Consider the following 25,110-nt stretch of genomic DNA (forward strand, 5'->3'; position numbering starts at 1 on the left):
CTGCACTGGTGTTCACAATCCTTGATTAGTGAACTCCAAACAATGATAATGATAACCAGGCATAACGTTGATGTCATTACTAGGGTTGGAGCCTGGCTGGGACAGGAATGCTAATGGTAATCATAATGATAGCTTGCATACATTGAGTGCCTACTATTTGCCAACTGTTAACTTATTTACCATGTGTTAACTTATTTAATCCTCACATAGTCTTGTTAGACATATGAAGAAACTGAGGCCCAGAGAAGTTAAGTAATTTACTAAGCTCATACAGCCAGGGAGTGGCAGACCTACGATTTGAATGCAGGACTTCTGGCTCCAGGCCCCACGCTCTCAACTTCACTGTACTTTGCTATCTCACAGGTTGTGGTATTTGTGTATTACTGTTGGTGACATCCCCAAGTCTTCTTTGGCATTCTTATCATGGTGCCCATCTATCTCTTTCTTTGGGCTTTTTTTTTCCTGTTCTGATGCAGCAAGAGCACCCCTCTGATTCCGAGAATATGGTGCCCTTAATGAATCACCGAGATGTCTCTAGACATTTCCAGGGGTTTTCTGTAGAGATTTTATTTCTTAATTCTGACTCAACGCACCAGCATGATTTGATAGTTATGGCTTATGACTCCTGCATACAATTAAATGAATAAAAATCCTTAACCACATTTGCTAGTGGAAGAGAAATAAGCTGACCGCATTTTTGGAAGACATTCCCCCTATAAGTAAGAACAACTTCTACTCACTCTCTACTAGTTTGAATTTTAGGGAGATTTATTAACATTTAGGTTACTAACATTGTACAGTCCAAGAATGATGGGGCAGTTGTGTGAAATGAGGGGAGATTCAGTGAATTATACCACAACCAGGATTCTCAAAGCCAAACGAAAGCAACATTACTGATAAAACATATTTGCTTACTACCCAGTTTAAAAACTTTCTTTAGCAATACTAATCTCCTTGCTTTTGCATATCAGAGTTTTCTAAGTAATGGTCATCAACACCTGCTCCATTTTAAAATAGAGCATCCTTAAAATACTTCGTGTGTACAAGAGCAAGAACAACAAATAAGTGTCAAGGTCCCATTGTAGATCCAGGAAAAAAGAATGCATGAAAGTGTTAAAAAGCCTGATGAAATCCTAACTCGGTAGCCGCACAATTACTTGATACAGTGGATTACTCTGAAGAGAACCAGTGACCTTCTTCGGGCAATGCGTTTTCAGTCCTACTGTGTGCCAGGCTGTCTGATGGGTGCTCAGGACCCCAAAATGAATAAAGCAGCTTCCGTGCACTCAGAGGGCACCTAAAGGACTTCTCTCTTCTCTGTTAAATCATTTTATCTCTAAGTCTTGCAAAATTGGGCAGCCACATTGAGATCTAGTTTCATAATGCCCCCAGTAAAGTCGAAATGCCTTGGTGAAATAACGTCGGCTTTTACTCTCAAATCCATGGAAATGTGAAGTTAACTGTTTTGTTCTCCTTGATAAAATATAGCATAATAACTAGTTGCTGGGTTACTACAGAAAACACAGGCCCCAAACTGCAGCCAGGAAGAGCAGTTAGCAATTAAGGAAAGGAAATGACTAGTGGGTTTGAAACCCAACACACTGCCCATGTATTTCTTAGCATATAAGGCATCTAGGTTACTTAGGCAACTTTTATCACTAAGGAAGTAGTTTTGGTGACTCATGCTCATACAGAATGACTTCTTTCAAAATCTGTGTTTTCAGTGACCTTACCATTATGCTTCTGTTTTCCTTTTTTCTTTGCCCTGAGACAGAAAAAACTACATTTGGATGGCATAGGTTTATTATTTAGTAGCATCTTATTCAGTGGCTGGCTCATATTTTGAAATTTAATGGACTTGTAGTGATCAGAGTAAAAGGTCAAGTGGTTCCTGCAATATATTACTATCTTTTTTTTCCTTTCTTTTTTTTTTTGGTGAAGAAGATTGGCCCTGAGCCAACATCTGTGCCAATCTTCCTCTATTTTATCTGGGATGCTGCCACAGTATGGCTTGACGAACAGTGCTAGTTCCACACCCAGAATCCAAACCTGCGACCCCTGGGCTGCCAAAGCGGAGCACGCAAACTTAACCACTATGCCACTGGGCTGGCCCCAGTATATTGCTATCTAAGAACTAACAGCTTATCTTCTCAGCAGAAATGTTGTATCTTATAATAACAACATTTCTTGTCCACTATTTTTTGTTATTTAATGCGACAGTGCTATTTACAATACTAGTCACACTTTTGATAAATAAACTAGAATACTGAAGTACTTTATGCCAAAACATAAAATGCCTTAGTCTTCTCCAAAGAAATGAAAAATGGAATTAAAGAAATGGTAATTGCAAAAATAAGGGAACTCGAGGGGAATTCCTTTCCAGCTTCTCTCTTCAGATTTTCCATCTACCTGCTTGACGTTCCAGCAATATTTGCTTGGCAATTGATATTTTTTTTCTGTATTAAAAAATAGCAGGAGTTGTAGAAAAAATTAGTTAATTCCAAGAGTTATAGGTCAATAATGTTTTTTGAGAACTATATGGAAGAACTCACAATGACAGATAAAACTGGAAGCCAAGTGTCTGAGCTGGCCTCTGGGGTTAGGACAGGAGCTCTAGGTTTTTCTGGTATCCTCAGTGGTGCCAACTTTTAGTGTGGCCAGCCTAGGGTTCACCTGAATCGTTATTATATCTTTTGTCCTAACTCCAGAAACAGTGCCGTAAGTCTCAAAATTTAGACAGTGTTGCTTTAGCTGTTGGCATTTTGCTTTCAATTTAGTCCTTTTCTGTTTTCAATTTTGTGGCTGGAAAAGCTTGAAAAAGACCATGAGTCATGACAACCGTTTCTCTTTCCTCCAGATAGAAGCCTTCCATGTGAGGCCAAGGCACAGAGCACCATTTGTGTGATTCATGAGGCTTAGCAGCTGAACGCTTTTCTGTGGGGACCCTTTAAGGGAAGACATGGGAGAAGGACTCGTCCAGTGGTTCGCAAAGCGTGGTACCCAGACCAGCAGCATCATCTTGGGAATTTGATAGAAATACCAACTCTCAGTCCCCACCCCAGACTGACTGAATCAGAAGTTCCGGGGGTAGGGACCAGCAATCTGTGTTTTAATAAGACTTCCAGATGATTCTGAGGAATGCTAAAGTCTGAGAACCACTGTGCTAGTGAACTGGTAGTATTTGGACTGTGGGGAATGTGAAAAATATACGAGCTGGAGAGTGGAGACGTTTATGAGTCTTTGCTTTTGAGGAGATGAAGAATAGATGGAAAAGAATACTTTAAGTTTTGGAATTCAAAAAATATATATAAAAAGCCCGGAATTTAATTAGCAGGGCTAATTGCTTACGTGAACCTTGGCTTTCTCAGAGAGGGGAGATCCAGATGACTAGGTTACTGTGAAATATATTGGCATGACTCTGAAATTCTAGAATAACCTCTCTAGTGAGAAAAGGCATGCCTTTCCATATTAGGACATAAATTCAAGTCAAGTTTGTAAAATCCTATAAGATTCTCATATTCCATTGACTTGGCCAACTCATTTGCCTTTTGAGGCCCCAGTTTCTACATCTGAAAACCATATGCATTATTACCTCCTACGAATTATCTCATCAGAATGAAGTGAGGGATTCAGTACATGTAAGAGGATTCATGAGGCATTTTGCTTACTGAAAAATGCGACATGTAATGATCAATATAAATATGGATGGTAAAGAGGAGTTTAGAAGTTGATACGAAATTGGTTGATATTTCAACTTCCCTTTGATTTGTGCCCCCTTTAGTCCTGGCTCTGTCGTGTATTTGTTTTGGAGGTTAAATAAATCACAATTTTTTTTAAAGCTTTTAATCTTAGTTTCCTCATCAAAAATATGGTATTGAAGATACCTACTCACAGAAAATTGTTGTGAGGATAAAATTAGATTAATATATGAAAATGCAGTTTTTAATGGTCAAACCTTACAAATTTTAGATATTGTTGTGATTATTGTTATTTTAGTTCTGGATTGACGAAGCCTTGTGATTATTGACATAATGATGTCATCCGGGAGTTTGGAATAAGTGTGTATGTCAGCAGATTTTATGATTACAAACAATAGCTATGTTTACTTCTCTACTAATGCTCCTTCAGTGGAATGTTTCCACTTTCTCATGAAATGGGGGAGATCCATATATGTTTTATTAAAGAAAGCAAGCCTGATTTTTTTATCCTTTGAACTGAGAGACCACATTTCATTCATTCTTTTGGAGAAAGATGACAGACTCTGCAGTCAGGCTACCTGGGTAAATTTCCAGATCCTCTACTTACTAATGGTACAACCATAGGCAAGCCTCAGTTTACTCATCTGTAAAATGGGGGTGATAATAATACCGGTTGTATGAAGAGGAAATGAGAGAGGTAGTATATAAAATACCTCACAGAGTGCCTGGCACAGGGTAAGCACTCAATAATGCGGGTGGTAATTGTTGTTATTATTATTAAACTATAGTGTGATAAGGGGGAAAAAAGCATGTGTCTGAAAGGCAAGGGCAGGAGAGAAGAAGAAGACAAGGGCAACTTCTAAAATGGTCTGGTCATTTTGCAAATGAAAATTCAAGCAGTTCCCATGACTTTTCTGGTCACTCTTGTTAAAATGAGACAATTCGCTGATTGCTTCTAATTGAGAAAATTAATCAAAGTGATTTATAATCTGCAGGTCCCTGTAATCATCAAAATTTCAATCCTGCTTTAAAGTTATGTTTCTTCCCTCTCCCAGCTTAAGTATGCTGGAGGCAAGGAGCCGGAGGAAATGGAAGTGCTGCATTTCTCTTTCTCTCTCTCTACTAAGTGTTTCTCCTCTTGCTTCCCCATCTTCCTAACTAAGGTTTCTTGCGGCTCCTGGGGTAGAGGTCATGGAGAAGAGGTGAGGAAGGTAAGAAAGTTCTTCCTTGGCTAGTACTGTTGAGGATCTAGAGTTTTCACCTTTCCATTTGGCGTGTGTTTAAAATTAGCCCTTTTTCTATCAGGTGCTTCTTTGGAAACTTCTCAGTGTTGGGAGTGTTTCTCAAAGCTCCCTTGACAAGCAGAAGTGTATCTTTATTTCGGCCTCCACAGCCCACAGAAGTTGCTCCAAAGTGCACTCTTGCTTCTTTTTGCTATGGTACCTTCTCTCTAGCCGGTGATCCTTGAGCAGGATCTAAGGCAGCCAGCTCTGTCTTGCATGCCTCAGATCTGGTCCAAGGGAAATCCTTTATCTTCTAAAACTCAGAGGATAATGAGCGTACAATTTAAAAATCCCTGGGTGGTCCTTTGAAGCTCTTTGCTTTAGGCAAATAGCCCCCATAGACCTCCGGGGGAGAAAGGTCAGTCCGCAGAGCGTGCTGGCAACTTTCTCCAAAAACCTTCATCCTCAATAAGCTCCAACTCTTTCTACCTTCAATGTGAGTAAGTGATTGTAAGAGTTATGTAACTCTTTCTGGAACCCTTCCCTTGAAAATGTTGTCTCATCCTGTTGTATTTCACTTTACAATGTGGTGTCTAGTGTTCGGTACTTTAGTCAAAACTTGCACTTGAACTCCTTTTAAAGATAAAAGGGGAGAGGTTCACCTTGGGGATGCTCTGACTTCACAAACGTTCACCCCAAAGTTGCTGGTGCTGCGGAGGAGCAGATGGTTTCTACATCACGTGTTGTTATTGGGACTCTCATGGGCGCCTACTCTAGTCACAAAGTAAATCTTTAAATGGGAGGGAGTGGTTTTAAATATTTATTAATCTTTTTTTGATGGGCAGCTTTTTTTTTTTTTTTTAAGCAACTGACATATCATTTGGGACTGATTTATGCTATTGTTTTGGGAACTGAGATGTGTTTAAAAATAGTGTTTACATGAAGTTAAAAAACTGATCAGTTGTAAGATAATCCTAGATTCCTATGTGTACTAAAATAAACTAGTCTTGACACAAGTTAAATAAAATATATTATGTATTGTGTGTAAATTATTATTTCTTTGCATTTCAGTCATAACTGTTTTTCTTTTGCTGAGGAACATTAGACCTGTTGCCAAGCTTTCTCTTTTTTTTTTGCTTGAGGAAGATTAGCCCTGAGCTAACATCAGTGCCAGTCTTCTTCCACTTTATATTTGGGACACCAGCCCAGCATGGCTGACCAGTGGTGTAGGTCTGCACCCAGGATCTGAACCCACGAACCCAGGCTGCCAAAGCAGAGCACGCTGAATGTAACCACTATGCCACAGGGCCGGCCCCAGGTATAACTTTTTTTTTAATGTGAAAACTAACACATAGACATATGTGTACAGATATACGCAACTCTGAGCTCATGCCAAAGATGTCTGTGACTGCCTTGTGATAGTTTTGGAGGAGGGTATCTAAGAATAATATGAATATAGACTTTTAATTGGAATGTCATGTAAGCCTCCTGTGTTGGTGTGCTTGTCCTTGAAGATCCCAGATACTATTATGAAAATTATATAGACATCAAAACTTGCTGGGAATTTGATAATTTGGTATGTTAGGTAAATTTCTCTCTTAATTCTTAATTCTTGACATCAATTTGGTTATTTTTTCTCAAATATGCCTGATTGGCATGGCAGATTTAAGGTAGTAAAACCCTCAGATATGCATCCATCCACCCAAGGGACTTCTGAAATACTAGAATTTAGTACTAAAATTGCCCATAATTAAAAATAAATAGTAACAATAATAAAACATTGGCACTATTTTGAATTAAAAAATAAGGCAAGGCCTGTATTTTGGTTCCTAATTATGAAAAACAAGAGAAAGATTTTATTTTTAAATCTTGAAATACTTTCTATTTTATTACCTTTTTTTTTTTTTTGAGGAAGAGTATCCCTGAGCTAACATCTGCCACCAATCCTCCTCTTTTTGCTGAGGAGGATTGGCCCTGAGCTAACATCCATGCCCATCTTTGTCTTCTATATATGCAGGACGCTTGTCACAGCATGGCTTGATAAGTGTGCGTAGGTCTGTGCCCGGGATCCAAACCAGTAAACCCCAGGCCACTGAAGGGGAGTGCGTGAACTTAACTGCTGCACCACTGAGCCGGCCCCAGTCTTATCTTATGACTTTTTTAATGAGTATATGAGGGCAATATTTGGGAGGCCAGGTGCCTTATACCTTAGTGCTCTTTTTTTCCTTCCCTCTCATTTTGTTTTCCCTCCCCTCCTCTTTTCTCGTTTCATTTTCTTTCCGGATAGCTAGTGATGTGTGCAGAAGAGATGACGATACCTGGAAAGATTATCTGGACCTGTCAACTTTGGGCCAATTTGAGGATATTGGGGCAAAAGTCAAAAAGGAAAAGAAAAAGAAATGGAGTCTTCTAAACTTTGTGTAGCACTGTAATTTAAACAGGATTCAGTGTGGGAACACATAGTATGGTGTAGCCTCGTTGGTGAAAAGATGGCCTACTGGTGGGTCTGAGAAGGAAGGAAATGAGCAATAAGCACCACGTTAGATAAAGCAAGGCTTAAAATGGAAGCATCAAAATGAACTTATGATGGGGCCAGCCTAGTGATGCAGTGGTTAAGTTTGTGTGCTCTGCTTCAGTGGCCTGGGGTTCACAGGTTTGGATCCTGGGCACAGACCTAGCACTGCTTGTCAAGCCACACTGTGGCGGTGTTCCACATAAAATAGAGGAAGATTGGCACAGATGTTAGCTCAGGGCTAATCTTCCACAAAAAAAAAAAAAAAAAAAAGGTTGACAGAGTTAAAAATGGCAGCACTAGTTCATGAGGATACAGCAAGTGAGCATTCTCAGCCACTGTTGACGGGAATTTGGGCCTTGTAGTCTTTTTGGAAATGAGTTTTGACCATATGCATGAAGAACTTATGTAATAATTATTATCTTTTACCCAGTAACCCCTCCTTTAGACTCTATTTGATGAAAATATCAGAGGGTTTGAATATTAATATGCAAGAAAGTTCACTATACTGTTCATATAATGAATAACTGAAATGTCTTAAACGTTTGATACTGAGAGAATAGAAAAACGAATTATTGTTGTTTAGGTACTATAGAAACAAGACAGGAAAGATATTCGGTAAACTGTTAAAAGTGGTTGGTTTTTAGGGGTAAGTATGGAATCAAGGTTTTATAGAAGGATGTATGTTTTTCTTTTTTATATTTTTGTAATTTGTTTTACCCCTCAAAATTAGCGTGTATTATTTCTAAAATTCAGAAAAAATAAAGATAATACTTAAAAAATTGTATATCTCTTTAATACACTTAATGAACTGCAGAACTGATAATGCTAAAAGGTTAGGTGAAAAAAACCCGGGGTAGAAAATATTAATGCAGTAAGATTGTGATTTTGGTAAAGTATAATAAGTGCAAAGACTAGAAGGTGAAACCTCAAAATGTTAGCCATAGTTCTCTCTTGTGGTTTTTTAACTTTCCTTTTTGTATATTTCCCTATTTTCCAAACTATGTGTAATGGGTGTGTTTTATTAGTAGTAAAAAAGAGAAAGAATCGGGGTGGCCCAGTGGTGTAGTGGTTAAGTTTGCTCACTTTGCTTTGGTGGCCCTGGGTTTGCAGGTTCAGATCCTGGGTGCAGACCTACACACCGCTCATCCAGCCATGCTGTGGCGGTGTCCCATATACAAAATAGAGGAAGATGCCACAGATGTTAGTTCAGGGACAATCTTCTTCAAGCAAAAAGAGGAAAATTGGCAACAGATGTTAGCTCAGGGCCAGTCTTCCTCACCAAAAAAAAAAAAAGAGAGAAAGAATGATCAGAAGAGAAGTTCTTACAGTTGGATTGGACTTTTGATACTCTGGGCATTTCTGATGGATGTTTGTTAGGTCTCTTTCACTTTTGGTGATGATTAAAAATTTCTTTTCCAAACAATAATGTCTCATCTCTATAGGGAACAAGTAATATGAAGAAGCTGCAGTCTTAAGCTTTTGGATTTTCAAACTGTGACCTCTACAAGGGTATATAAATACTGCTCTTTGTTGCATTCTTTTCCCACCCTATTCTAGGATTTAGTTCTAAAATGAAAGGAGTAAAAAAAGATACAACATGCAGATTCCTGACATTCTTTCCTAACCAGAATGATTTTTAACTCCTAATATGAATATTTTCCTCAAAATATATACCATCTCTCTTTTTTTGTTTACTATTTGATGCCTTCCAGACTCTTTTTTTTAAACTAGTGCCATCATCTCTCATTTCTCTTCTTTTAAAAATCTGATTCGGTGATTTGTAAATAAATCTGTTAACCTGGAAAACACTGATTTATGTGAGAATGAGCAAAACACATGAATTTTCTCCTTTTTATTCTTTGTAAAAAACCTGAATTATCAAAAAAGAAAAGCTGATGAGTGGAAAATAGATTAATAAGCATTTAAACATTCATAAACTTCATTGAAACTTACAGGCCTGTATTATCATTTATTATTGATATTATTCTATTATTAAAACATACTTTTGCTATCTACTGAGATATAGTCAATTTTAGTCATTGTGTCTTCTCTGAATGACTAAACACAGAACAAATCCCTGTGGGTCTGGTACTATATTTTAACTTAGCAATAATTACCTTAGATGGAAATGAAACGGATTCTTGATCTGCAGAAATAAGTTTAACTGTATATGACATCAGGGTTAATGGCCTCCAGGGCATTCCTGAGTAGAAAGACTAGGGATAAGTTGTGCTTGTGGTATCATGTTTACCTAAGTGACTTTGAAAGCTGATAAGGAAATACAAAGTTGACTTTTTCTTCTAATACAGTGAATAGATACAGTAAGGTCAGTACTATGGAACTGTTATTACGTTTCAGTTAGTTTTATCCCTGTTGGATCATATGAGAATGATCCTACGTGATATTGTTGTGTATCTAAACTAGTACCTAACTAGCAAAGGTAAAATGAAAAATCCTTATATATGGTTTTTCTCTGGATTTTAGTTTATTAGTACTGACAAGTGCAGCGATTAAGAAAAAGGACTATGAAGAAGAATAAGGGCTTTTATGGATGGTGTGTATGTGTGTGCATGTGTGTAGTGTGTGTCTGTATACATGGTGTATGTGTGCATATGTGTGTGTGTATGTGCGGTGTGTATGTGTGGTGTATGTGTGGTGTGTATGTGTGGTGTATGTGTGGTGTGTATGTGTGGTGTATGTGTGTGTGTGTGTGTGTGCTTTCCTTTTCCCGGTCTTGCTGGATCTGGTTTGTATGATTTCGTTAATTTGAACAGTTCTGGATGTTCAAGTGAATTACTAGAGAAAAGGAACAAAGTAATAACAGCCCTAAAAAGCATTTAATTTTTATTTCCTCTGTTCCCATCATGGGTCTTGCTTTACCTCCTGAAATGAATGAAGGCTGTAATAGAAAACAATAAGGAAAGACAGCTTGTTAGCTAATTTGCAAATTAGTCTCTTGGTAATATACCCTTTTTGAAAACATACTAGGAAAATAATTCTATGTAATTGTTAGAAAAATGGGGTTGCATCTTATATTATGACAAAGTTGTTTAGAAAGTGGAGGGAAACTGGCATTTACTGTCCTGGGCATCTTACTGAGTTACATGTATATACAATCTCAATTAATAATTGAATACAGACCACTGCCTTGTAAATATTGCCCGTGTTTCACAAATGAAGAATGTGAGCATTAGAGGCAGGACTCATATTACCCCATTCCTTCTAAGGACCATGTTTCTTGCACCGTATCAAGCTGTCTTTGTAGGAGTGACTGGGCAGAGACTATATTACAAATGTTAGTCATTAGTCTCTGAGATGGTTCCTCTTTTGCGAAGCAAAACTAACCTCTTTCTCTGACCTTTATAACACGCATTGCCCTAAGAGTTCAGGTGAGCTGCACTGATTTCTAAAGTTGCCCTCTTTCCTCAGGCCAACCTGTTGTCTGGAGTGATGTATTCTGCCGACTAGGGCTGCTTTAGTGTGGACCCCTGGCTTTGCCTCTGGGTACAGGGGCCCACAGGCATGGGACAGCAGAGCCTACTAAGGACCTTGTGTACTAAGTTACGGTATAGCCAGTCCTGGAAAGACCTCTGGAGGAAACTTGAGTTGGAATTCCCTGTTCCCCACCCAGCTGTGGGCTGGGGCACGTTACCTACACCTTCTGGATCTCTCTGCCCTCATCTCTCAAACTAGGTCAGGTGGAATCAGTGGTTTACAATTCATGTCCCACGCAGGCACTTAGAGGAAGCAATGGGGGTTGATGGGGGCGGGGGAGGTGATGTGGCCTTGTTCTTGGTCCCCTACTATCCACATTACAACAACAGAACAGCCGTGTGTGTTGTATGTTGTGTGCGTGCGTGTGGGTGCGAGGGTGCTCACTCCCCCTCTCCCTCTCTGCCCTGATTCTAAATGAGATTTTCTTTGAACAAAAGCTTCTACATCTAAAAACAGTTGGAAAAACACTGGACCAAACAGTCCTTAAGCTTCCTTCCAGCTTGAACTTTCCACGAGCAGTTTTAAAGATAGAGAAACTCACTATCTTTAACTAAAATAGAATCTTTAAAATTGGCTGCAAAACATTTTTAAGTTAGAGAGTTTAGAAACAGCCTCAAAGAGAAAAGGCAATGTCAAAAATCTACGACTCAGTGCTTTGAAATGGCAACGCGATGAGGCAAACTGCGTCGTTTCTATGCATTTCAGCAGAAAATCTGTAATTAAGTTTCCTCTCGATTCCAATTTTAGAAAACATTTATTCATTTACTTCTTCTGAGGTAAGTGTGAGATAGTATTCACAAACGGAAGTCACTAGAATATACTTCATAACAGAAAACTATGGTTCCTTCAGGATACCATGAAGCTCATTTTCCATCTGTTCTTTTTCTCTTGGAAGTTTATGACGTCATCTGATAGAACACATCTGCTGTTTCCCCTTTCTTTTCCTTTGTGACAGTCTGTGAATAAGGTGACGGGACACCAGAGAAAGAACAGGAATGTTTGGCTACAGGTTTGCTTTTATTTGAGTTCCTTTTACTCCATATTTTTGGGGCGCCTACTTTAAATCAGCATTCCATATGCACTAATTAAGCAGTTGCTACACATTTCAACACTGTTCATTTATTGATGGGCTACCCATAAAGTTATAACTTCAGGAGACTGTCACTCTTGAGCAACTCTGCCCGCTAGAACTTTCTGTGATGATGGAACGTTCTCTATCCTTGCTGAGCAGTACTGTAGCCACCAGCCACAGCTATCGAGTGGCTATCGAGCACTTGAAACATGCCTAGCGTAACTGATGGACTAAATATTTCATGTTAATTAAGTTAATTTAAACTGAAATCACTAGGTGTGTCCAGTAGCTACCCTATTGGACAGCGTAGCTCTGGAGAATCAATGAAATTGGTAAAATAGTTCTATGCTCAGGGAATAGAAGGTATTAAATTGGTTTTTTCATTATTGGAACTTTATGGTTAGAAATAGAGTACAGATTTCTATACTTTTAAAGTGTTTTTAAGTAAAAATTTTTTCAGTGCTTGGCGCATAAGAGTCAATAAATGATTGGATGGTATTAATGGGTCCCCCTTGCCTCCACCCCAGGTCTCACTAACTCATGCGTCCTGGGTAAAGTCACGTTGACAATTTTCCCCTAAGACTGCCAGACCTGTCCACCCACCTGTCACAGCTGTCTAGTGTTTCTGGGAGTTAAGAGCGAGGGAGTGTTTCTTTTCCTGCGTGTGCTGCTGTCTGTCTGCTGACTTCCTGTGCTTCTGTGCTCAGCAGCCGCTCGGTCACGCCTGTGGCCTCTGGCCTTCCCTCCTTCCTTTCACACTGCTCTAAGCCCAGGCTACTCCTTGACGCCTCCCACGAGCTCCCCCACAGCCCCCAGATGCCGTGCCTTCTGTACCACTTTACAATACGCTGACCTGTCCTTGCTTGGGTCCCAGTGTTCCGTTACGGTTCCTAAAACGAGCATCCCCAACCGGAGCATGATTGACTCTGGGGCTCAGAGTCCTGCCATATGACACACAGTTGAAGGAACTGAGAACCCCTCACTTACAAAATGTTATTATATAAATCCTTTTCATAAAACATACCTTTATATTGTGCTGGCCGCTAGGCTAAGTGCTTTTGTCATCTAACCCTCATAGCCACAGCACGTCCTATTTTTACACACTTTAGATGTGTGTTTAGGCTCAGAGAGGTTAAGTGACTTTCCCAAAGTCACATAGCTTGGAAGCAGCAGATCTGTGATTTCTATTTATACTCTCTGGCTCTGGAGCTTGCAGTGTTAACCACGACGACATTCATTACAGAAGAGGGAGAGTTCTACAGAATTAGTGCAGTGGGCAAATCTAAAAGGAAGTGGATTTTAGGGTACGCTAATTCAGGCTCTTCGCCAAGGCACACCGCACTCTCGGAAGTATGCTATGCCACTCACGCTCATGAGCAGCTCATAAGCAGAGGCCTAATGCTGGCGGACCAGGACTTTTGGCGGATGAGCCTCAGGGCCTCCTCAGTTCAGATTTCTTTGGAAGATAATCTCCTCTTGAGGATGCATATTGCCAATTTGCTTCCATATGACTACTTTTTAATTTTCCATGCAATTCATATAGACCATTCTGTGTAAAACCAGAATGTAATTTATTCATTACTCAAATTGGCATGAGCAGGGTATTCTCTCCCTGTAGCATGTTTGAGTGTGGAGTAAAGTATGGCCTGGATCATGGAATCTCAAAGATGATGGCAAAAAGTATTTTAAGCGTTTGGCAGACTTCGTTTAATTTTGTTAGATATTAATGTTCAGTGAAATGACAGGCAGGAGAGGAAGAATAAAACATTAGATTTCAATAGAAGGTATACGATGAGCCCTTAAATAATTGAGAGTACGCTATTATTATTTTAATATTCTCCTTAGTATTAGATGTGCCCCTTAATTATTTTTGATATGATTCACATGTGCCAGGCGTTGACTAGCATATTGGTTTTTTTGACAAGTGTATTTTCTCTGTTTTGAGGAAAAATGCACTGAATATCCTGAAGTCCAAGTTTTGGTGTTTTTATTTACAAAAAGCATGCTGAGTTTCTCTGATTAGAATATAAGCTCTAGTGGACATATCCTTGAGGATGCCATAGGATTAGAAAGCATTTTTCTCCTGTAAGAATATTTGGGATTCGCTTTGGGAAACAGCAGTCCTACCTTTTTTTCTTTATATGCCCATCCTACATTCCTCCTTAACTACTCCCAGTTGTGGCACTCCCCACCCCTCGCCCTCCTCACGCAACTTGTGCAAGTGATTAGAGGAAAAGGCATGCATAACGGGGGGAGGGGGGTCTAACATCTACAGATGCCTCCATGGAGACATAAATTATAATTATGGAGAAAGCTTTCATTCTGGAAACGATTATCACACGTGATAAGGTTTAGAGAAATACCATGTAAAGAGATGACATGGTCTCTATGAAGTAAAAATTGGGCTCGAAAGAACGGAAAGGATTTAGTGAGAGGAACTGGTGGAATCTGTATTTCAAAAGACTGGGATGAGGGTGGATTGAGGAACTGGAATAAGTTAGGTTTCTAGCCTGGGAGGCTACACAGAAGGTGCCACTTGAAGTATAGGTCTTGAAGAAGGCTAGGATTTTCAGCAGGGTACAGAACATAAGCAAGGATCTTTAAGCAGGGAAGTGGAGACACAAAGGGTGTTTGGGGAATGCTGAGCAGTCTAGTTTGCAAGAGTTCAAGAAGGGAGAAAGCAAAGTTAACAGGGCTACATTGTGTAAACAGTTTGTAATCAGCCTGTGTGGGGATGCAGTTCTACCTCCCTTCTTCTCAGTATTTGGGTAAATTTTTTTTTTTTTTTTTTGCTGAGGAGGATTGGCCCTGAGCTAACATCTGTGCCAGTCATCCTCTATTTCGTTTGTGGGTCACCACCACAGCATGGCCACTGACCAATGGTGTAGGTCCATGCCTGGGATTCAAGTGGGAAGCAGAGCACACTGAACTTCACTACTAGGCTACAGGCCAGCCCCATGAGTTTGGTATTTTTCATGAACTCTTCCACTTACTTCTGTCCTGTCTCTTCCCTACAGAGTAAGATCCTTGGTCATATTTATTTTGATTTATAGCACTAAAGTTAAACAGATTCTAGATGTATTTATTATATTGGTTGTTGACCGTATATAAATCACTGTGACTAACAGCTCCCTTTATATGTACTGATATACATTTATGGTATAATATTATGTAATAAATATTAGAAAACTGCTTCATGCATTATATATATGATGTTAGTGTGTACATGATTTCTATAAGTTGACTTGGTTTAAGAGCACATTTGCTTAAAGCAGGTTTTTAAAATGTCTCCTTTCTAGATATTTCAGTTTGAGCAGATAACTAACGCGAGGCCAAATCAGGCCTCACTTTTTCAAATTGTATCTCAGCCACAGAATCGCAAGTGCAGGGCCCTCAGCTGATCCTTGCCCTCTCTTCCTTCCCCTTTACAGATGAGGAAACCAGCCTCAGCGTGGTCACACAACTAGGCACTGGCAATGCCGGGGCTGGGACTCAGTTCTGCGGTATCTTAACACACACCCCATCTCATCTGAAATAAGTGACCAATAAAAACAAAACGTTTAAAGGCCAATACACATTTACAATTTAAAAATTTCATAGGACACATCGGAATGGATCTGTTTCATAATTCAGATACGGAAGTCTTTTCTCTGTTATATTAGCACACATGCGGAGTTCCTAACAAATCAGTTATTAACTCGTTATTGCAAATGGTACTCCACGATTTTTCGTAAGAAAAGTTAACACGTGACAGTAGCAGGAACAAGAGAAGGACGCTTCACAATGAGAACGCTTCCTCTCCCGCATTGGGAAGCAAGGTCCTCGCACCTGGAGGCCCATGAACAGTTCAACATTACATTAACAGCAGATCCTACGTTGTGGGTATTTTCCAAGCTAAACTATAACTAACACCGCTAACAGTTACTCTGTATTTGCACGCACCGGGCTCTGTGGCACGCTTGCTGCTTTCTGTACTTGACATTCTGGGACCTTCTCTGCGGAAGCAGCTGATCTATTTCCACAACCCGCGCAGGCACACCACCAGCCACGTGGGACGTGCTGAAGCTTAATGGCAGGAAGGTTTGGGCACTTCGGGCTTCCAAGGCACGGAAAAGCGGCATGCCTGAAAAATGAGTGTTTCTGGATTCTAACCTGTATTCATTCATTTTAAAGCAAAGGTAGATTCGCCCCTCTACGAGCTCCGCATTTTTTTTCCTTCTAAGGGCCCTGAATATATCTGAAAAGGAAGCTGGGCCACAGCGTGGCTGCTAGGCACTTGGGAGACCTTACTGTTTCCTGCCTTTTGTCGCCCTGGGACCCCCCGCCAGCCCCGCGCCCCGCGCTGCCCCGTGAAGCCCAGAGCCTAAGCGGTAGGAGAGGGGGGAACCGAAAAGCCGCGGAACCAGAGGCGAGGGAGAGGCGCGGACGGAGGGAAGAGGAGCAGGCGGACCGGCAGGCCTAGCTCTGAGGCGGAGGCGGCGGCGGCGACGGGGGATGGAGCCCCTGCGGGTGCTGGAGCTGTACAGCGGCATCGGCGGCATGCACCAGGCGCTACGAGGTGACAGGGCGCCGACGGCCTCTCTCTTTCCCCGCGCGCCGCCGCTGGGCAGAGCTGCCGCGCCAGGACTGCTGGGGCGCCGAGGCGCTGGAGGCGGAGCCCGGGGGGGGGGGGTGGGGGCGCTGGTTGTCATGGAAACCGCTGTGGGGCTGCGGCCCCGCCCGCCGCTCGGGCCGGGACTCCCCGCCCCGCCTTCAGCGGTGTCCGAAGCGGGGACTGGGCTCCTCGGAGGACTCTGCTTGTGAGTCCTGTGCCGTGAACTCAACGAGAATGGGGGATAAGGCGGGAGCGGGCCTCGGCCGAGTGCTAGTGCCCAGTTCTAAGTGGGGGGTATTTAGAGGCGTGGGGACTCGGTCCTTGGCCCCCTGGGAGGTCACAGCGCGGGAGGGGAGGTCGCTGGGCCCGGCTGGGCCGCTGAGGGCTGGCGCTTCACAGGCGTCCCTGTAGTTCAAGGTAGAAGTTAGTGGAACCGTCGGGGAAGCATCGAGAAAAAGCCTGGTCCATTCTGATCATTGCAAAGAAGCAGCAAATCTCGATACGTCATGTGCACATACGTTTAGGCGCCAGAAGTGACTTCAAACTTAGTTGCAGTGTGACTTTGGGCGAGTTCCTTCACGTTTTTGAACCCATTTCCTGGTTATAAAATGTGAAACGTAATTCTTTCAGAGGAGTATGAGGATTAAAGAGAAGGCGTGTACAGTGTTTAATAAGGCCTGCTACATTGTAGCCACTCAAAATATTATGAATTATTATTATCCCTATCACTTTTAGGGACCTCTTCCATTTTGAGGTTTTAAATTTCTTTGCTGATAAGTTGGAACTGAAAGCTTTATTTTCTGTGATATTCACCCAGAAATATTTGCTGAGCTCCTATTCCGTGCCAGGCACTGGAGATAGAGAGTGACAATAGACTTTGAAGATGCATGTTTATTCTTAAGTTACTAAGGGAACCATAAAACGAAACTTCCCTGCTTCCTTTTTTAGGACCAAGGGTAACAGAGACCGATACTGTAAGATGCAGACAATTCGTAATGAGTTGAGCATATCAGTTTTCTGAGCGTATGTATTGAGTTTTGATGCTAGACTAGGTTAGTGATTAATAAATTTTTCTTACCAATTATTTGCTTGGCTCTCTATGTTCAGATCTCATATCAAAACTTACTAGCCTGAAAACAAAACTCTACTACTGTTTGCTCTCTTAGTTGATTTTGTAAGGTATAATATCAGTATTTTTTCCCATGTCTTGAAACCCCTTAAAGAACATGATTTTTAAATATTGCTTCGTACTTTATCATAAGCTGTAATCCAGCCACTCCTTAAATGTTGAACATTAGATTGTTCTTCAATTTTTTGCAAGTATAAATGTGCTAAAATTACATCTTTGAGTATAAATCCTGATTTTCTCTTTAAGCATGTTTTTTAAAAGTTGAGTTAATTCATGCAACAATAAAAGACTTACTATTGCTAATTACTAAGTAGAAAATTAGGAAAATTTTTAAGGCTTTTGATAGATAATATAGCACATTGCTTTTTAGATGTTTATGAGTGCCTTCTGCAACTACATTTTCATCAGGATTTATATTATCCCTTATTAACCTTTGCTAATTTGACAGGAGAAATTGTATAATTTTAATTTGCATAATTTTGGTTAATGAAACAGTTACATATTTTCTCTCCTATCAGCCAATGCAACCAGATTTGTACACATTTTTCTATTGCCACTGCTACCGTCTTGAATCTAAGCTATATCAGGTCTTACTTAAATTACAGAGATGGTTTCCACCTCCTCCCCTGCTTCCCCTCTGCCTCCCTACTCCATCCTCTCTCCACACAGCAGGCAGAATGACCATTTGCACAGTAAACTGGACCGTGTAGCTTCCCTGCTTAAATGGCTTCCCTTTGAGGTTAGAATCACAGTCCCACCTTCTTACTAGGCTGTGAGGTTTGCCTTCCGTCTGCCTCTTCAGCCTTATCTGCCGCTCTCCCCTGGGTCTCTCTCCAGGCTCACAGGTCTTCTTGGCTGTGTTCCTCAAAGCCTCCATTTCCTGCTACTTTCTGGCCCTTGCTTTTGCTGTTGTCTCCACCCAGAGCTCTGACCCCAGACTTTTCCACTGCCCTGCATTGCATCGCTCCTGTCTTCGTTCGGGTGCGGCCTCTTCAGAGCAGCCTTCCTGCTGCCTCTCTGCCCTGGTGCTCGCACACCTTTTGGGTTTGAGTCTACATATCAGAGATTTTGACTCCTAATCATCTCTGATGCGAATATTTTCCCTGCATCTTTGTCTTCCAATGTTCATTTGTTTGATGTACCAAAGTTTAAAATTTTTCTGTAATAAAATGCATTGATGTTTTCCATGTGGTTTTTATATAATAATAAAGACTAGTAACAATGGCAGCTAACAGTAACTTTTTTAAGGACCTTTTATGTGTCAGGCCGTGTTTTAAGTATGTGACAAGCTATCTAGTTGTAGAGCCAGTCTTGTAACCTAGGTCTCTCCCCCCAATGTCTTAACTATGCTATGCTCCCATTTTTCTGGTTAGATCCACTACTTGAATCTTTACCTTAAATAATAGTGAGAAGCAGTACAACAGAAATAATGTTGGACTTAAATTTTGACAGATTTCTAGATAAGGTTTATGATTGAATTTTTGTGTGTGTGTGTGAGGAAGATTGGCCCTGAGCGAACATCTGTTGCCAATCCTCCTCGTTTTGCTTGAGGAAGACTGTCCCTGAACTAACACCTGTGCCAGTCTTCCTCCACTTTGTATGTGGGATGCCACCACAGCATGGCTTGACAAGCAGTGCTAGGTCCACACCTTGGATCTGCATCGGCAGATCCCGGGCCACCAAAGTGGAGTGTGCGAACTTAACTGCCACACCACTGGGCCGGCCCAGGATTGAATTTTTTTTAATTATGGTAAAATACACACAAGGTAAAATGTGCCATTTTAACCGTGTTTAAGTGTACAGCTCAGTAGCATTAGGTACATTTGCAATGTTGTGCAACCATAACTACTATCCGTTTCCAGAACTTTTTCCTCATCCCAAACGGAAACTCTGTGCCCACTAAACAATAACTCCCCATCTCCACTTCCCCCAGCCCCTAGTAGCCACTATTCTACTTTGCCTCTACTAATTTGTCTCTTCTAGGTACCTCATATCAATGAAATTATATAGTTTTTGGGTCTGGCTTATTTCACTTAGTATAATGTTTTCAAAGTTCATCCATGTTGCAGCATGTGTCAGTATGTCACTCTTTTTCATGGCTGAATTATATTCTGTTATGTGCACATACCACATTTTGTTTATCCTTTCATCTGTTGATGAACTTGGGTTGTTTCCAGCTATTGGCTATTATTAATAATACTGCTATGAATACTGGTATATACGTTATCTATTTGAGTGCCTGCTTTTAATTCTTTTGACTGTATGCCCAGGAGTGGAATTGCTGGATCGTATGGTAATTTTTTGTTTAAGTTTTTGAGGAACCACCATACTGTTCCACACTGGCTGCACAATTTTGCATCCCCACCAGCAATGTATGAGGGTTCCAGTTCTTTCATCTCTACCTCTTTGACTTGTTATTCCACTTTTCTGATAATAGTTATCCTAATGGGTATGAAATGATTTTTTTTGTGTGTGTGGTTTTGATTTACATCTCCCTAATAACTAAAGAAGCTGAGTATCTCTTCCATGTTTTTATTGGCCATTAGTGTGTCTTCTTTGGAGGAATGTCTGTTTAAGTCCTTTGCCCATTTTGGAATTGGGCTTATTTTTATTATCCTGTTGGAGGAGTTCTTTATATATTCTGGATAGTAATCCCTTATGAGTTATATGATTTACACATATTTTCTCCCACATAGCTGAATTTTAATGGTTATAAAAGATAAATTTAATTTCTTAAGCAGCGTGATAGATCTTCCCTAAACCCAATGGACATTTTAATACCTCAATAAAAGTTTTTCATCCTCAGCAGTGTATGCAATATGCTATTGTATTGTTGCAGTCGCTACATAGATGATTCTGTATCTTCTAAGTTTCATCTAACTTTATTTTATATCTGCATGTCCATGTATTTACATAATCTACATGCTATGGTATTCCTATTTGTTCCTGTACAGCTTCTAGCACAGCACCACACTTGTGACAGGTTGTCTGTAGATGACTGTTGAGTTTGTTATTGATTTGATAATCATTCTACCATTATGTTGATAAAACCATAGTTTACTTAGCCCAAAGTTTTGTATGATACAAAATTCTTGGTTGCAAACCACAGAATCTACTCTCCAGCTAGCAGAAGCAGAAAAAGTAAAGGGCATTTGGAAGCTCACAGAGTCTGCAGGACACCCAGGAAAAACAGGTCAGGGGAACAGGAACACTACTCAAACCACACTCCAGGCGTTGGTGCTGCAAAGTTTCAAACTGACCTGACAGCTTGGACTGGATGTGAGAAGTGCCCTTACCGTTTTCCCCTGAAAGATGGGTGCTTCTACCACTTCTCTCACAAAATAGATAGATTTCTCATTTGCTTCCTCATATCGCTACTTCTGAATTGAAGTTGTACATGGGTGCAGTTGGTTGGTGGACGTTAGATCTCCTTGCCAGACAAAGGAAGCCGGGAGAGTGAGTTCTGGCTTCTGTTTTGGGAAGAAGGTACTCATAATGTGGCAAGATTTTCAAACAGGAACCATAGGCAAAGATTCTAGATGGCCGCAAGCGTAACAAATATCTGTTACATTCTTTAATACATGTTGCCCCTGTCAAGGGGCCACTTATGGCTGCTTCGATATTATTTGTGCCTGCGTAGTCTGTAAAAGTTTTGGCTAATGAGAATCTTACAAGCGAAAATAACTCCTTTCAGAAAACAGTACACGAAGTAGTTTCATGAATATATATTGGTGGAGCCTGCCAGGGCACCTGCAAATATAAATGCTGAGCAAATAAGATTCTGTTTTTCTCATAAAATATAATATCAGGGAAAGAGCAAAGTGTGTTTGAAGGTGGTGAATACAGGAAAACTCTAGCTGATTACTCCTGTATACGTAGTCAACTATTGAGACAGCCTTACAAGCAAAACAGCCTGCCCTACCAGGTAATTTCCAGAGGTCTTTCAAGGTGTTGGTTTTGAGTTTTAACCCCGTAGTACTTAATAATTTTTAGTAAGAATCATTCAGCCTTAATATTTTCTGTTAAAATGTTAGGCATCTCATTTGTCCCTCATTAGTTTTTATTTTCTGGATCTCTTTTGTTTTTATTTCTCAATGGCTTACATGCCAACTTGGGAGTCTACCAAACCGCTTTGTAATTAAGCGTGCTTATAACTGAATGAGGCAAGTATATTATGATGGAATGTACATCTGAATGTCACCTAGGGGTATTTTTGGAACATCAGTTGTGAGGGGCTGGAATTTGAACTGCTTGATTTTTTTTTCTTTTATATTTGTCTTTGAGATTGTAAAAGTGTCCTCTTTATGCCTATTTTCCCATAGGTATTCTTATGTGACTTGTTGCTAGATTTAAAGTGAAGCAAGGTAAAATTTATCCCATTTGAAAATATGTATCATTTGTTCTCTGTTATCTGTGGAAGTTATCAGATTGTTTTTTCCAAACTTGAAATACAAAGAAGAAATAGGAGGGATGAATTTTGTGTATTCAGTAAAGGAGAACCCTAACTTCCAATCGGCTGATGGAATTACCTGTCCTTTAAGTGATGAAAAATGAATGCTTACTTCACTGCAGGTTATTTATTACTCTATTTCACAGACCAAATTGCTTCTCCCGTGTTAATGAATAGATGACCAATTTAATTTGTGTCGGGCCCTATCTTTTGGGTTTTTTTAGGGAGCTCAATAAATACTACGCCTTTTCCTAATTCTGAACAAATGACAAATAAAACAGAAGAGTAAGGCAAATAGGAAATCAAAATCTGTGTGATTTTTCTTACTAACAAAGGCTGAGTTGGAGGATGTAGCTTAGAGAGAGGGCCAATGGGTCAGCTGATATTCAACCAGAGAATTAGGAAGCGAACCTTGTGGGCACAGCTGGAGAAGCAGGCAGAACACACGTGCCCTGTGGGTAGCTTAGTCCCAAAAGGAGCACTGGTGGAGCTGAGCAAGCATGCCCTGTTTATTCGCCCCGAATAAGCCAACTAGAGAAGTCACTCTTCCTTCCAGGGGAGAAGAAGTAGAGAGAGAGGATCGGGGAGGAGTTTAAAATGGACAGACACCACTCACTTGGAAGAAACAGCGGTAGTGGGAAGATACACACCTCACATTTTACGTTACTTTTGCCAAATGCTTTTAGGAATTCTTCAGGTGGTCTAGTTTTTCTGTTTGGCTTCTATTTTGCAAATTCTATCGTTCTTTTAGTATTTGATACTTAAACTATCTCTGACAACCATTTGGTAGTGTCAAATAATTTGAACTATGATGGTTTGTTTTTAGAGCAGCTGGGTCTTAAATCATTCTGTTATTCGGTGCTGTGAGATAGTGACAGTAGGCGGTGTGTATGTGGGACAATTTCAGGGAGAGGCCATTTCATTTCCTGGGGAAGAGCATAGTTCTATTGTCTGAAGGCCTTGGTACTTCCTAGTATGTGACCTTGGGGAAAAATGAAACTTTCTGTGCCTCAGTTTCCTCTTCTATAAAGTAGGGACAATAATTGTACCTACCTCAAAGGGGAATTGTGAATTAATAAAAATAAAGCATGTAAATGGTGCTTGGATGTGGGAGTGCTCAGTAAATATGGGCAACTATTATCAAAAATCTTAAAGTTATAGAAAGTTATTACATCTTAAAAATGGCCTTTAGAAGAAATTAAATATTTGAAGTTGTCAAAGAGCTTTCAGACTAGATTTGAATTATGCCGGAATAAATTGGTGGAGGAAGGAATTATTTATAGCCACAAAAGATGATACAGAATGGAAATTAAGACGTAAAAGAGAAGGGCAATGAAGAGAGTGGAATATTCTATTTTGCCCTCTAAATTTTCTGGAAAGCTTACTTACCGTCTCCACTAGGGAACAGATTTCTTAATCTGGATCCACTTCATGATCATTTCCCTGGCCTCCTTCCCAGTGTTTTCTGAACTACTCCGTATGTTCCTCTGAGTGATAAAATTAATGCCGTTATTTAGGAATAAGACTGATTAGCCACATAATAGTACTTTCTCACAGGGTATTGTGAATGTTAAATGAAACAGTTGATGTATGAAAAATAATGTAGACACTCAGTAAATCTTAGTTCCCTTTCTTTTTCCCACATAGTTTTGTAACTAGCTTTCCTCTGTTAATTGTGTTGGCTTTCCTCATTGATAAAATCAGGATACTAATACTGCTAAGCTTATAGGCTCGCTAGGAGGATTTAAAGAAACAGTGCATACACGGAGTTAGTAAATAGTATATAAGTAATACTGCTGATGTTACTTGGGAAGTTGAACATTTTCATATGCTTGTTATTTGTAATTATTCTGTGGCTTGTTGATGTTTCCGGTTATATATTCTTTTTCATAATTGGTGTTTGCCGTTCAATTATGTTTTGATATTTTTTCCAAGCAGGATTTTGAAAGATACTTGGGAGTTTTCCAGATAGTCAACAAGGGAAAGGGTACACCGGACAGAAGGAAGATCCTGTATAGATACACAGACGTGAGATAGCATAGTCTCTGTGGATACATACAAGTATTAAGGTATTTTTACAGTGTAAGTGCTACATGAAAGAAGAAGAAGTTTACAAGTTACCAAATCATGAAATGCCATGTGTAACCTGATAAGGTGCTTGGATTTTTATCTCCTAGGTCTGGGTAGCAAATAAAACTTAATGAATCTATTGGAGTCACGTTCTAGAAATTTTACCCTATGACCGCAAAGGAGGAGTATGGATTAGAGGCAAGGTGGCCAGTTAGGAGATTTATGTTGAGAGGTGATGAAGTTAGGCAAAACCAGTAAATGGGGAAGAGAATTTTACTCGGGCTAAAGAGGATCTAAAAGTCAGTAAAACTGGGTAGTTTTTTGGGTGTGAGGTACCTACACTTCTGACTTGGGTGATTTATCGGATGGTATAGTCGCTAGTCAAGGTGGGGGAGAAATAATAGGTTTCATTTTAGACTTACAGAATTTGTGTTGTCCGTGGACCCATGGAAATGTCAAATAGGCAGCTGCTTGTGCATTTTGGACTGGAGGAGAGACAGACGAGATAGAGATTTGTTTCTATGTATATGTTGAATGTATAGAGAAGGGAACCAACAAGATGGAACTGAGGGCAATGATATTTTGTGGCTAGATAGAGAAATAGTATTCACGGAGGGAGACTGAGCGGGAAAAATTAGATAGCAAGAAGGACAACCCCAAGAACACTGGGCTATCAAAATAAGGCGAGGAGAGGATTTCAAGGAGTGATTAGATAACACAAACCAAGTGAAATAGGATTAAAATAAATTATTGCACTAGTGGCCATTTCCTGGCTGGTATCCTATGTAACAGTCTTCTGAGAGGGATTCATCAGTGTGCCTTGATCGTCAAATAAGTTTAGGAAATTCTTCACATGATATTGTC

At 40.2% G+C, this 25,110-nt stretch overlaps 1 protein-coding gene and 1 long non-coding RNA gene across 35 annotated transcripts in view; one reads left to right on the top strand and one right to left on the bottom strand.

Annotated features, from left to right (window-relative positions):
* Positions 1 to 25,110, top strand: part of TRDMT1 (tRNA aspartic acid methyltransferase 1) — a 76,522-nt gene that overhangs the window by 6,934 nt on the left and 44,478 nt on the right. For 7 of the 34 annotated variants that reach the window (XR_011433895.1, XR_011433902.1, XR_011433901.1 and 4 more), the window contains exon 1: positions 6,068 to 6,239. The exons of 1 other annotated variant lie outside the window; for it this stretch is intronic. Coding sequence is in view for 7 of the 33 variants with exons in the window: in XM_070254935.1 (XP_070111036.1) it covers positions 6,219 to 6,239 (21 nt within the window). In the remaining 26 variants the exon portion in view is untranslated. Of the gene's footprint in view, positions 1 to 4,702; positions 6,240 to 15,788; positions 16,562 to 16,666; positions 16,803 to 17,550; positions 17,621 to 25,110 lie in introns of those variants that run through there. 26 more of the 34 variants (XR_011433897.1, XR_011433899.1, XM_023632066.2 and 23 more) reach the window with 15 other exon arrangements.
* Positions 16,080 to 18,618, bottom strand: LOC138921379 (uncharacterized). The gene is made up of 2 exons (XR_011433912.1): positions 18,485 to 18,618; positions 16,080 to 17,194 (listed from the first exon to the last, which is right to left on the bottom strand). It is a non-coding gene; the product is annotated as an uncharacterized lncRNA (long non-coding RNA).

Source organism: Equus caballus, chromosome 29, assembly GCF_041296265.1.
Source record: "Equus caballus isolate H_3958 breed thoroughbred chromosome 29, TB-T2T, whole genome shotgun sequence".
NCBI lineage: Eukaryota > Metazoa > Chordata > Mammalia > Perissodactyla > Equidae > Equus > Equus caballus.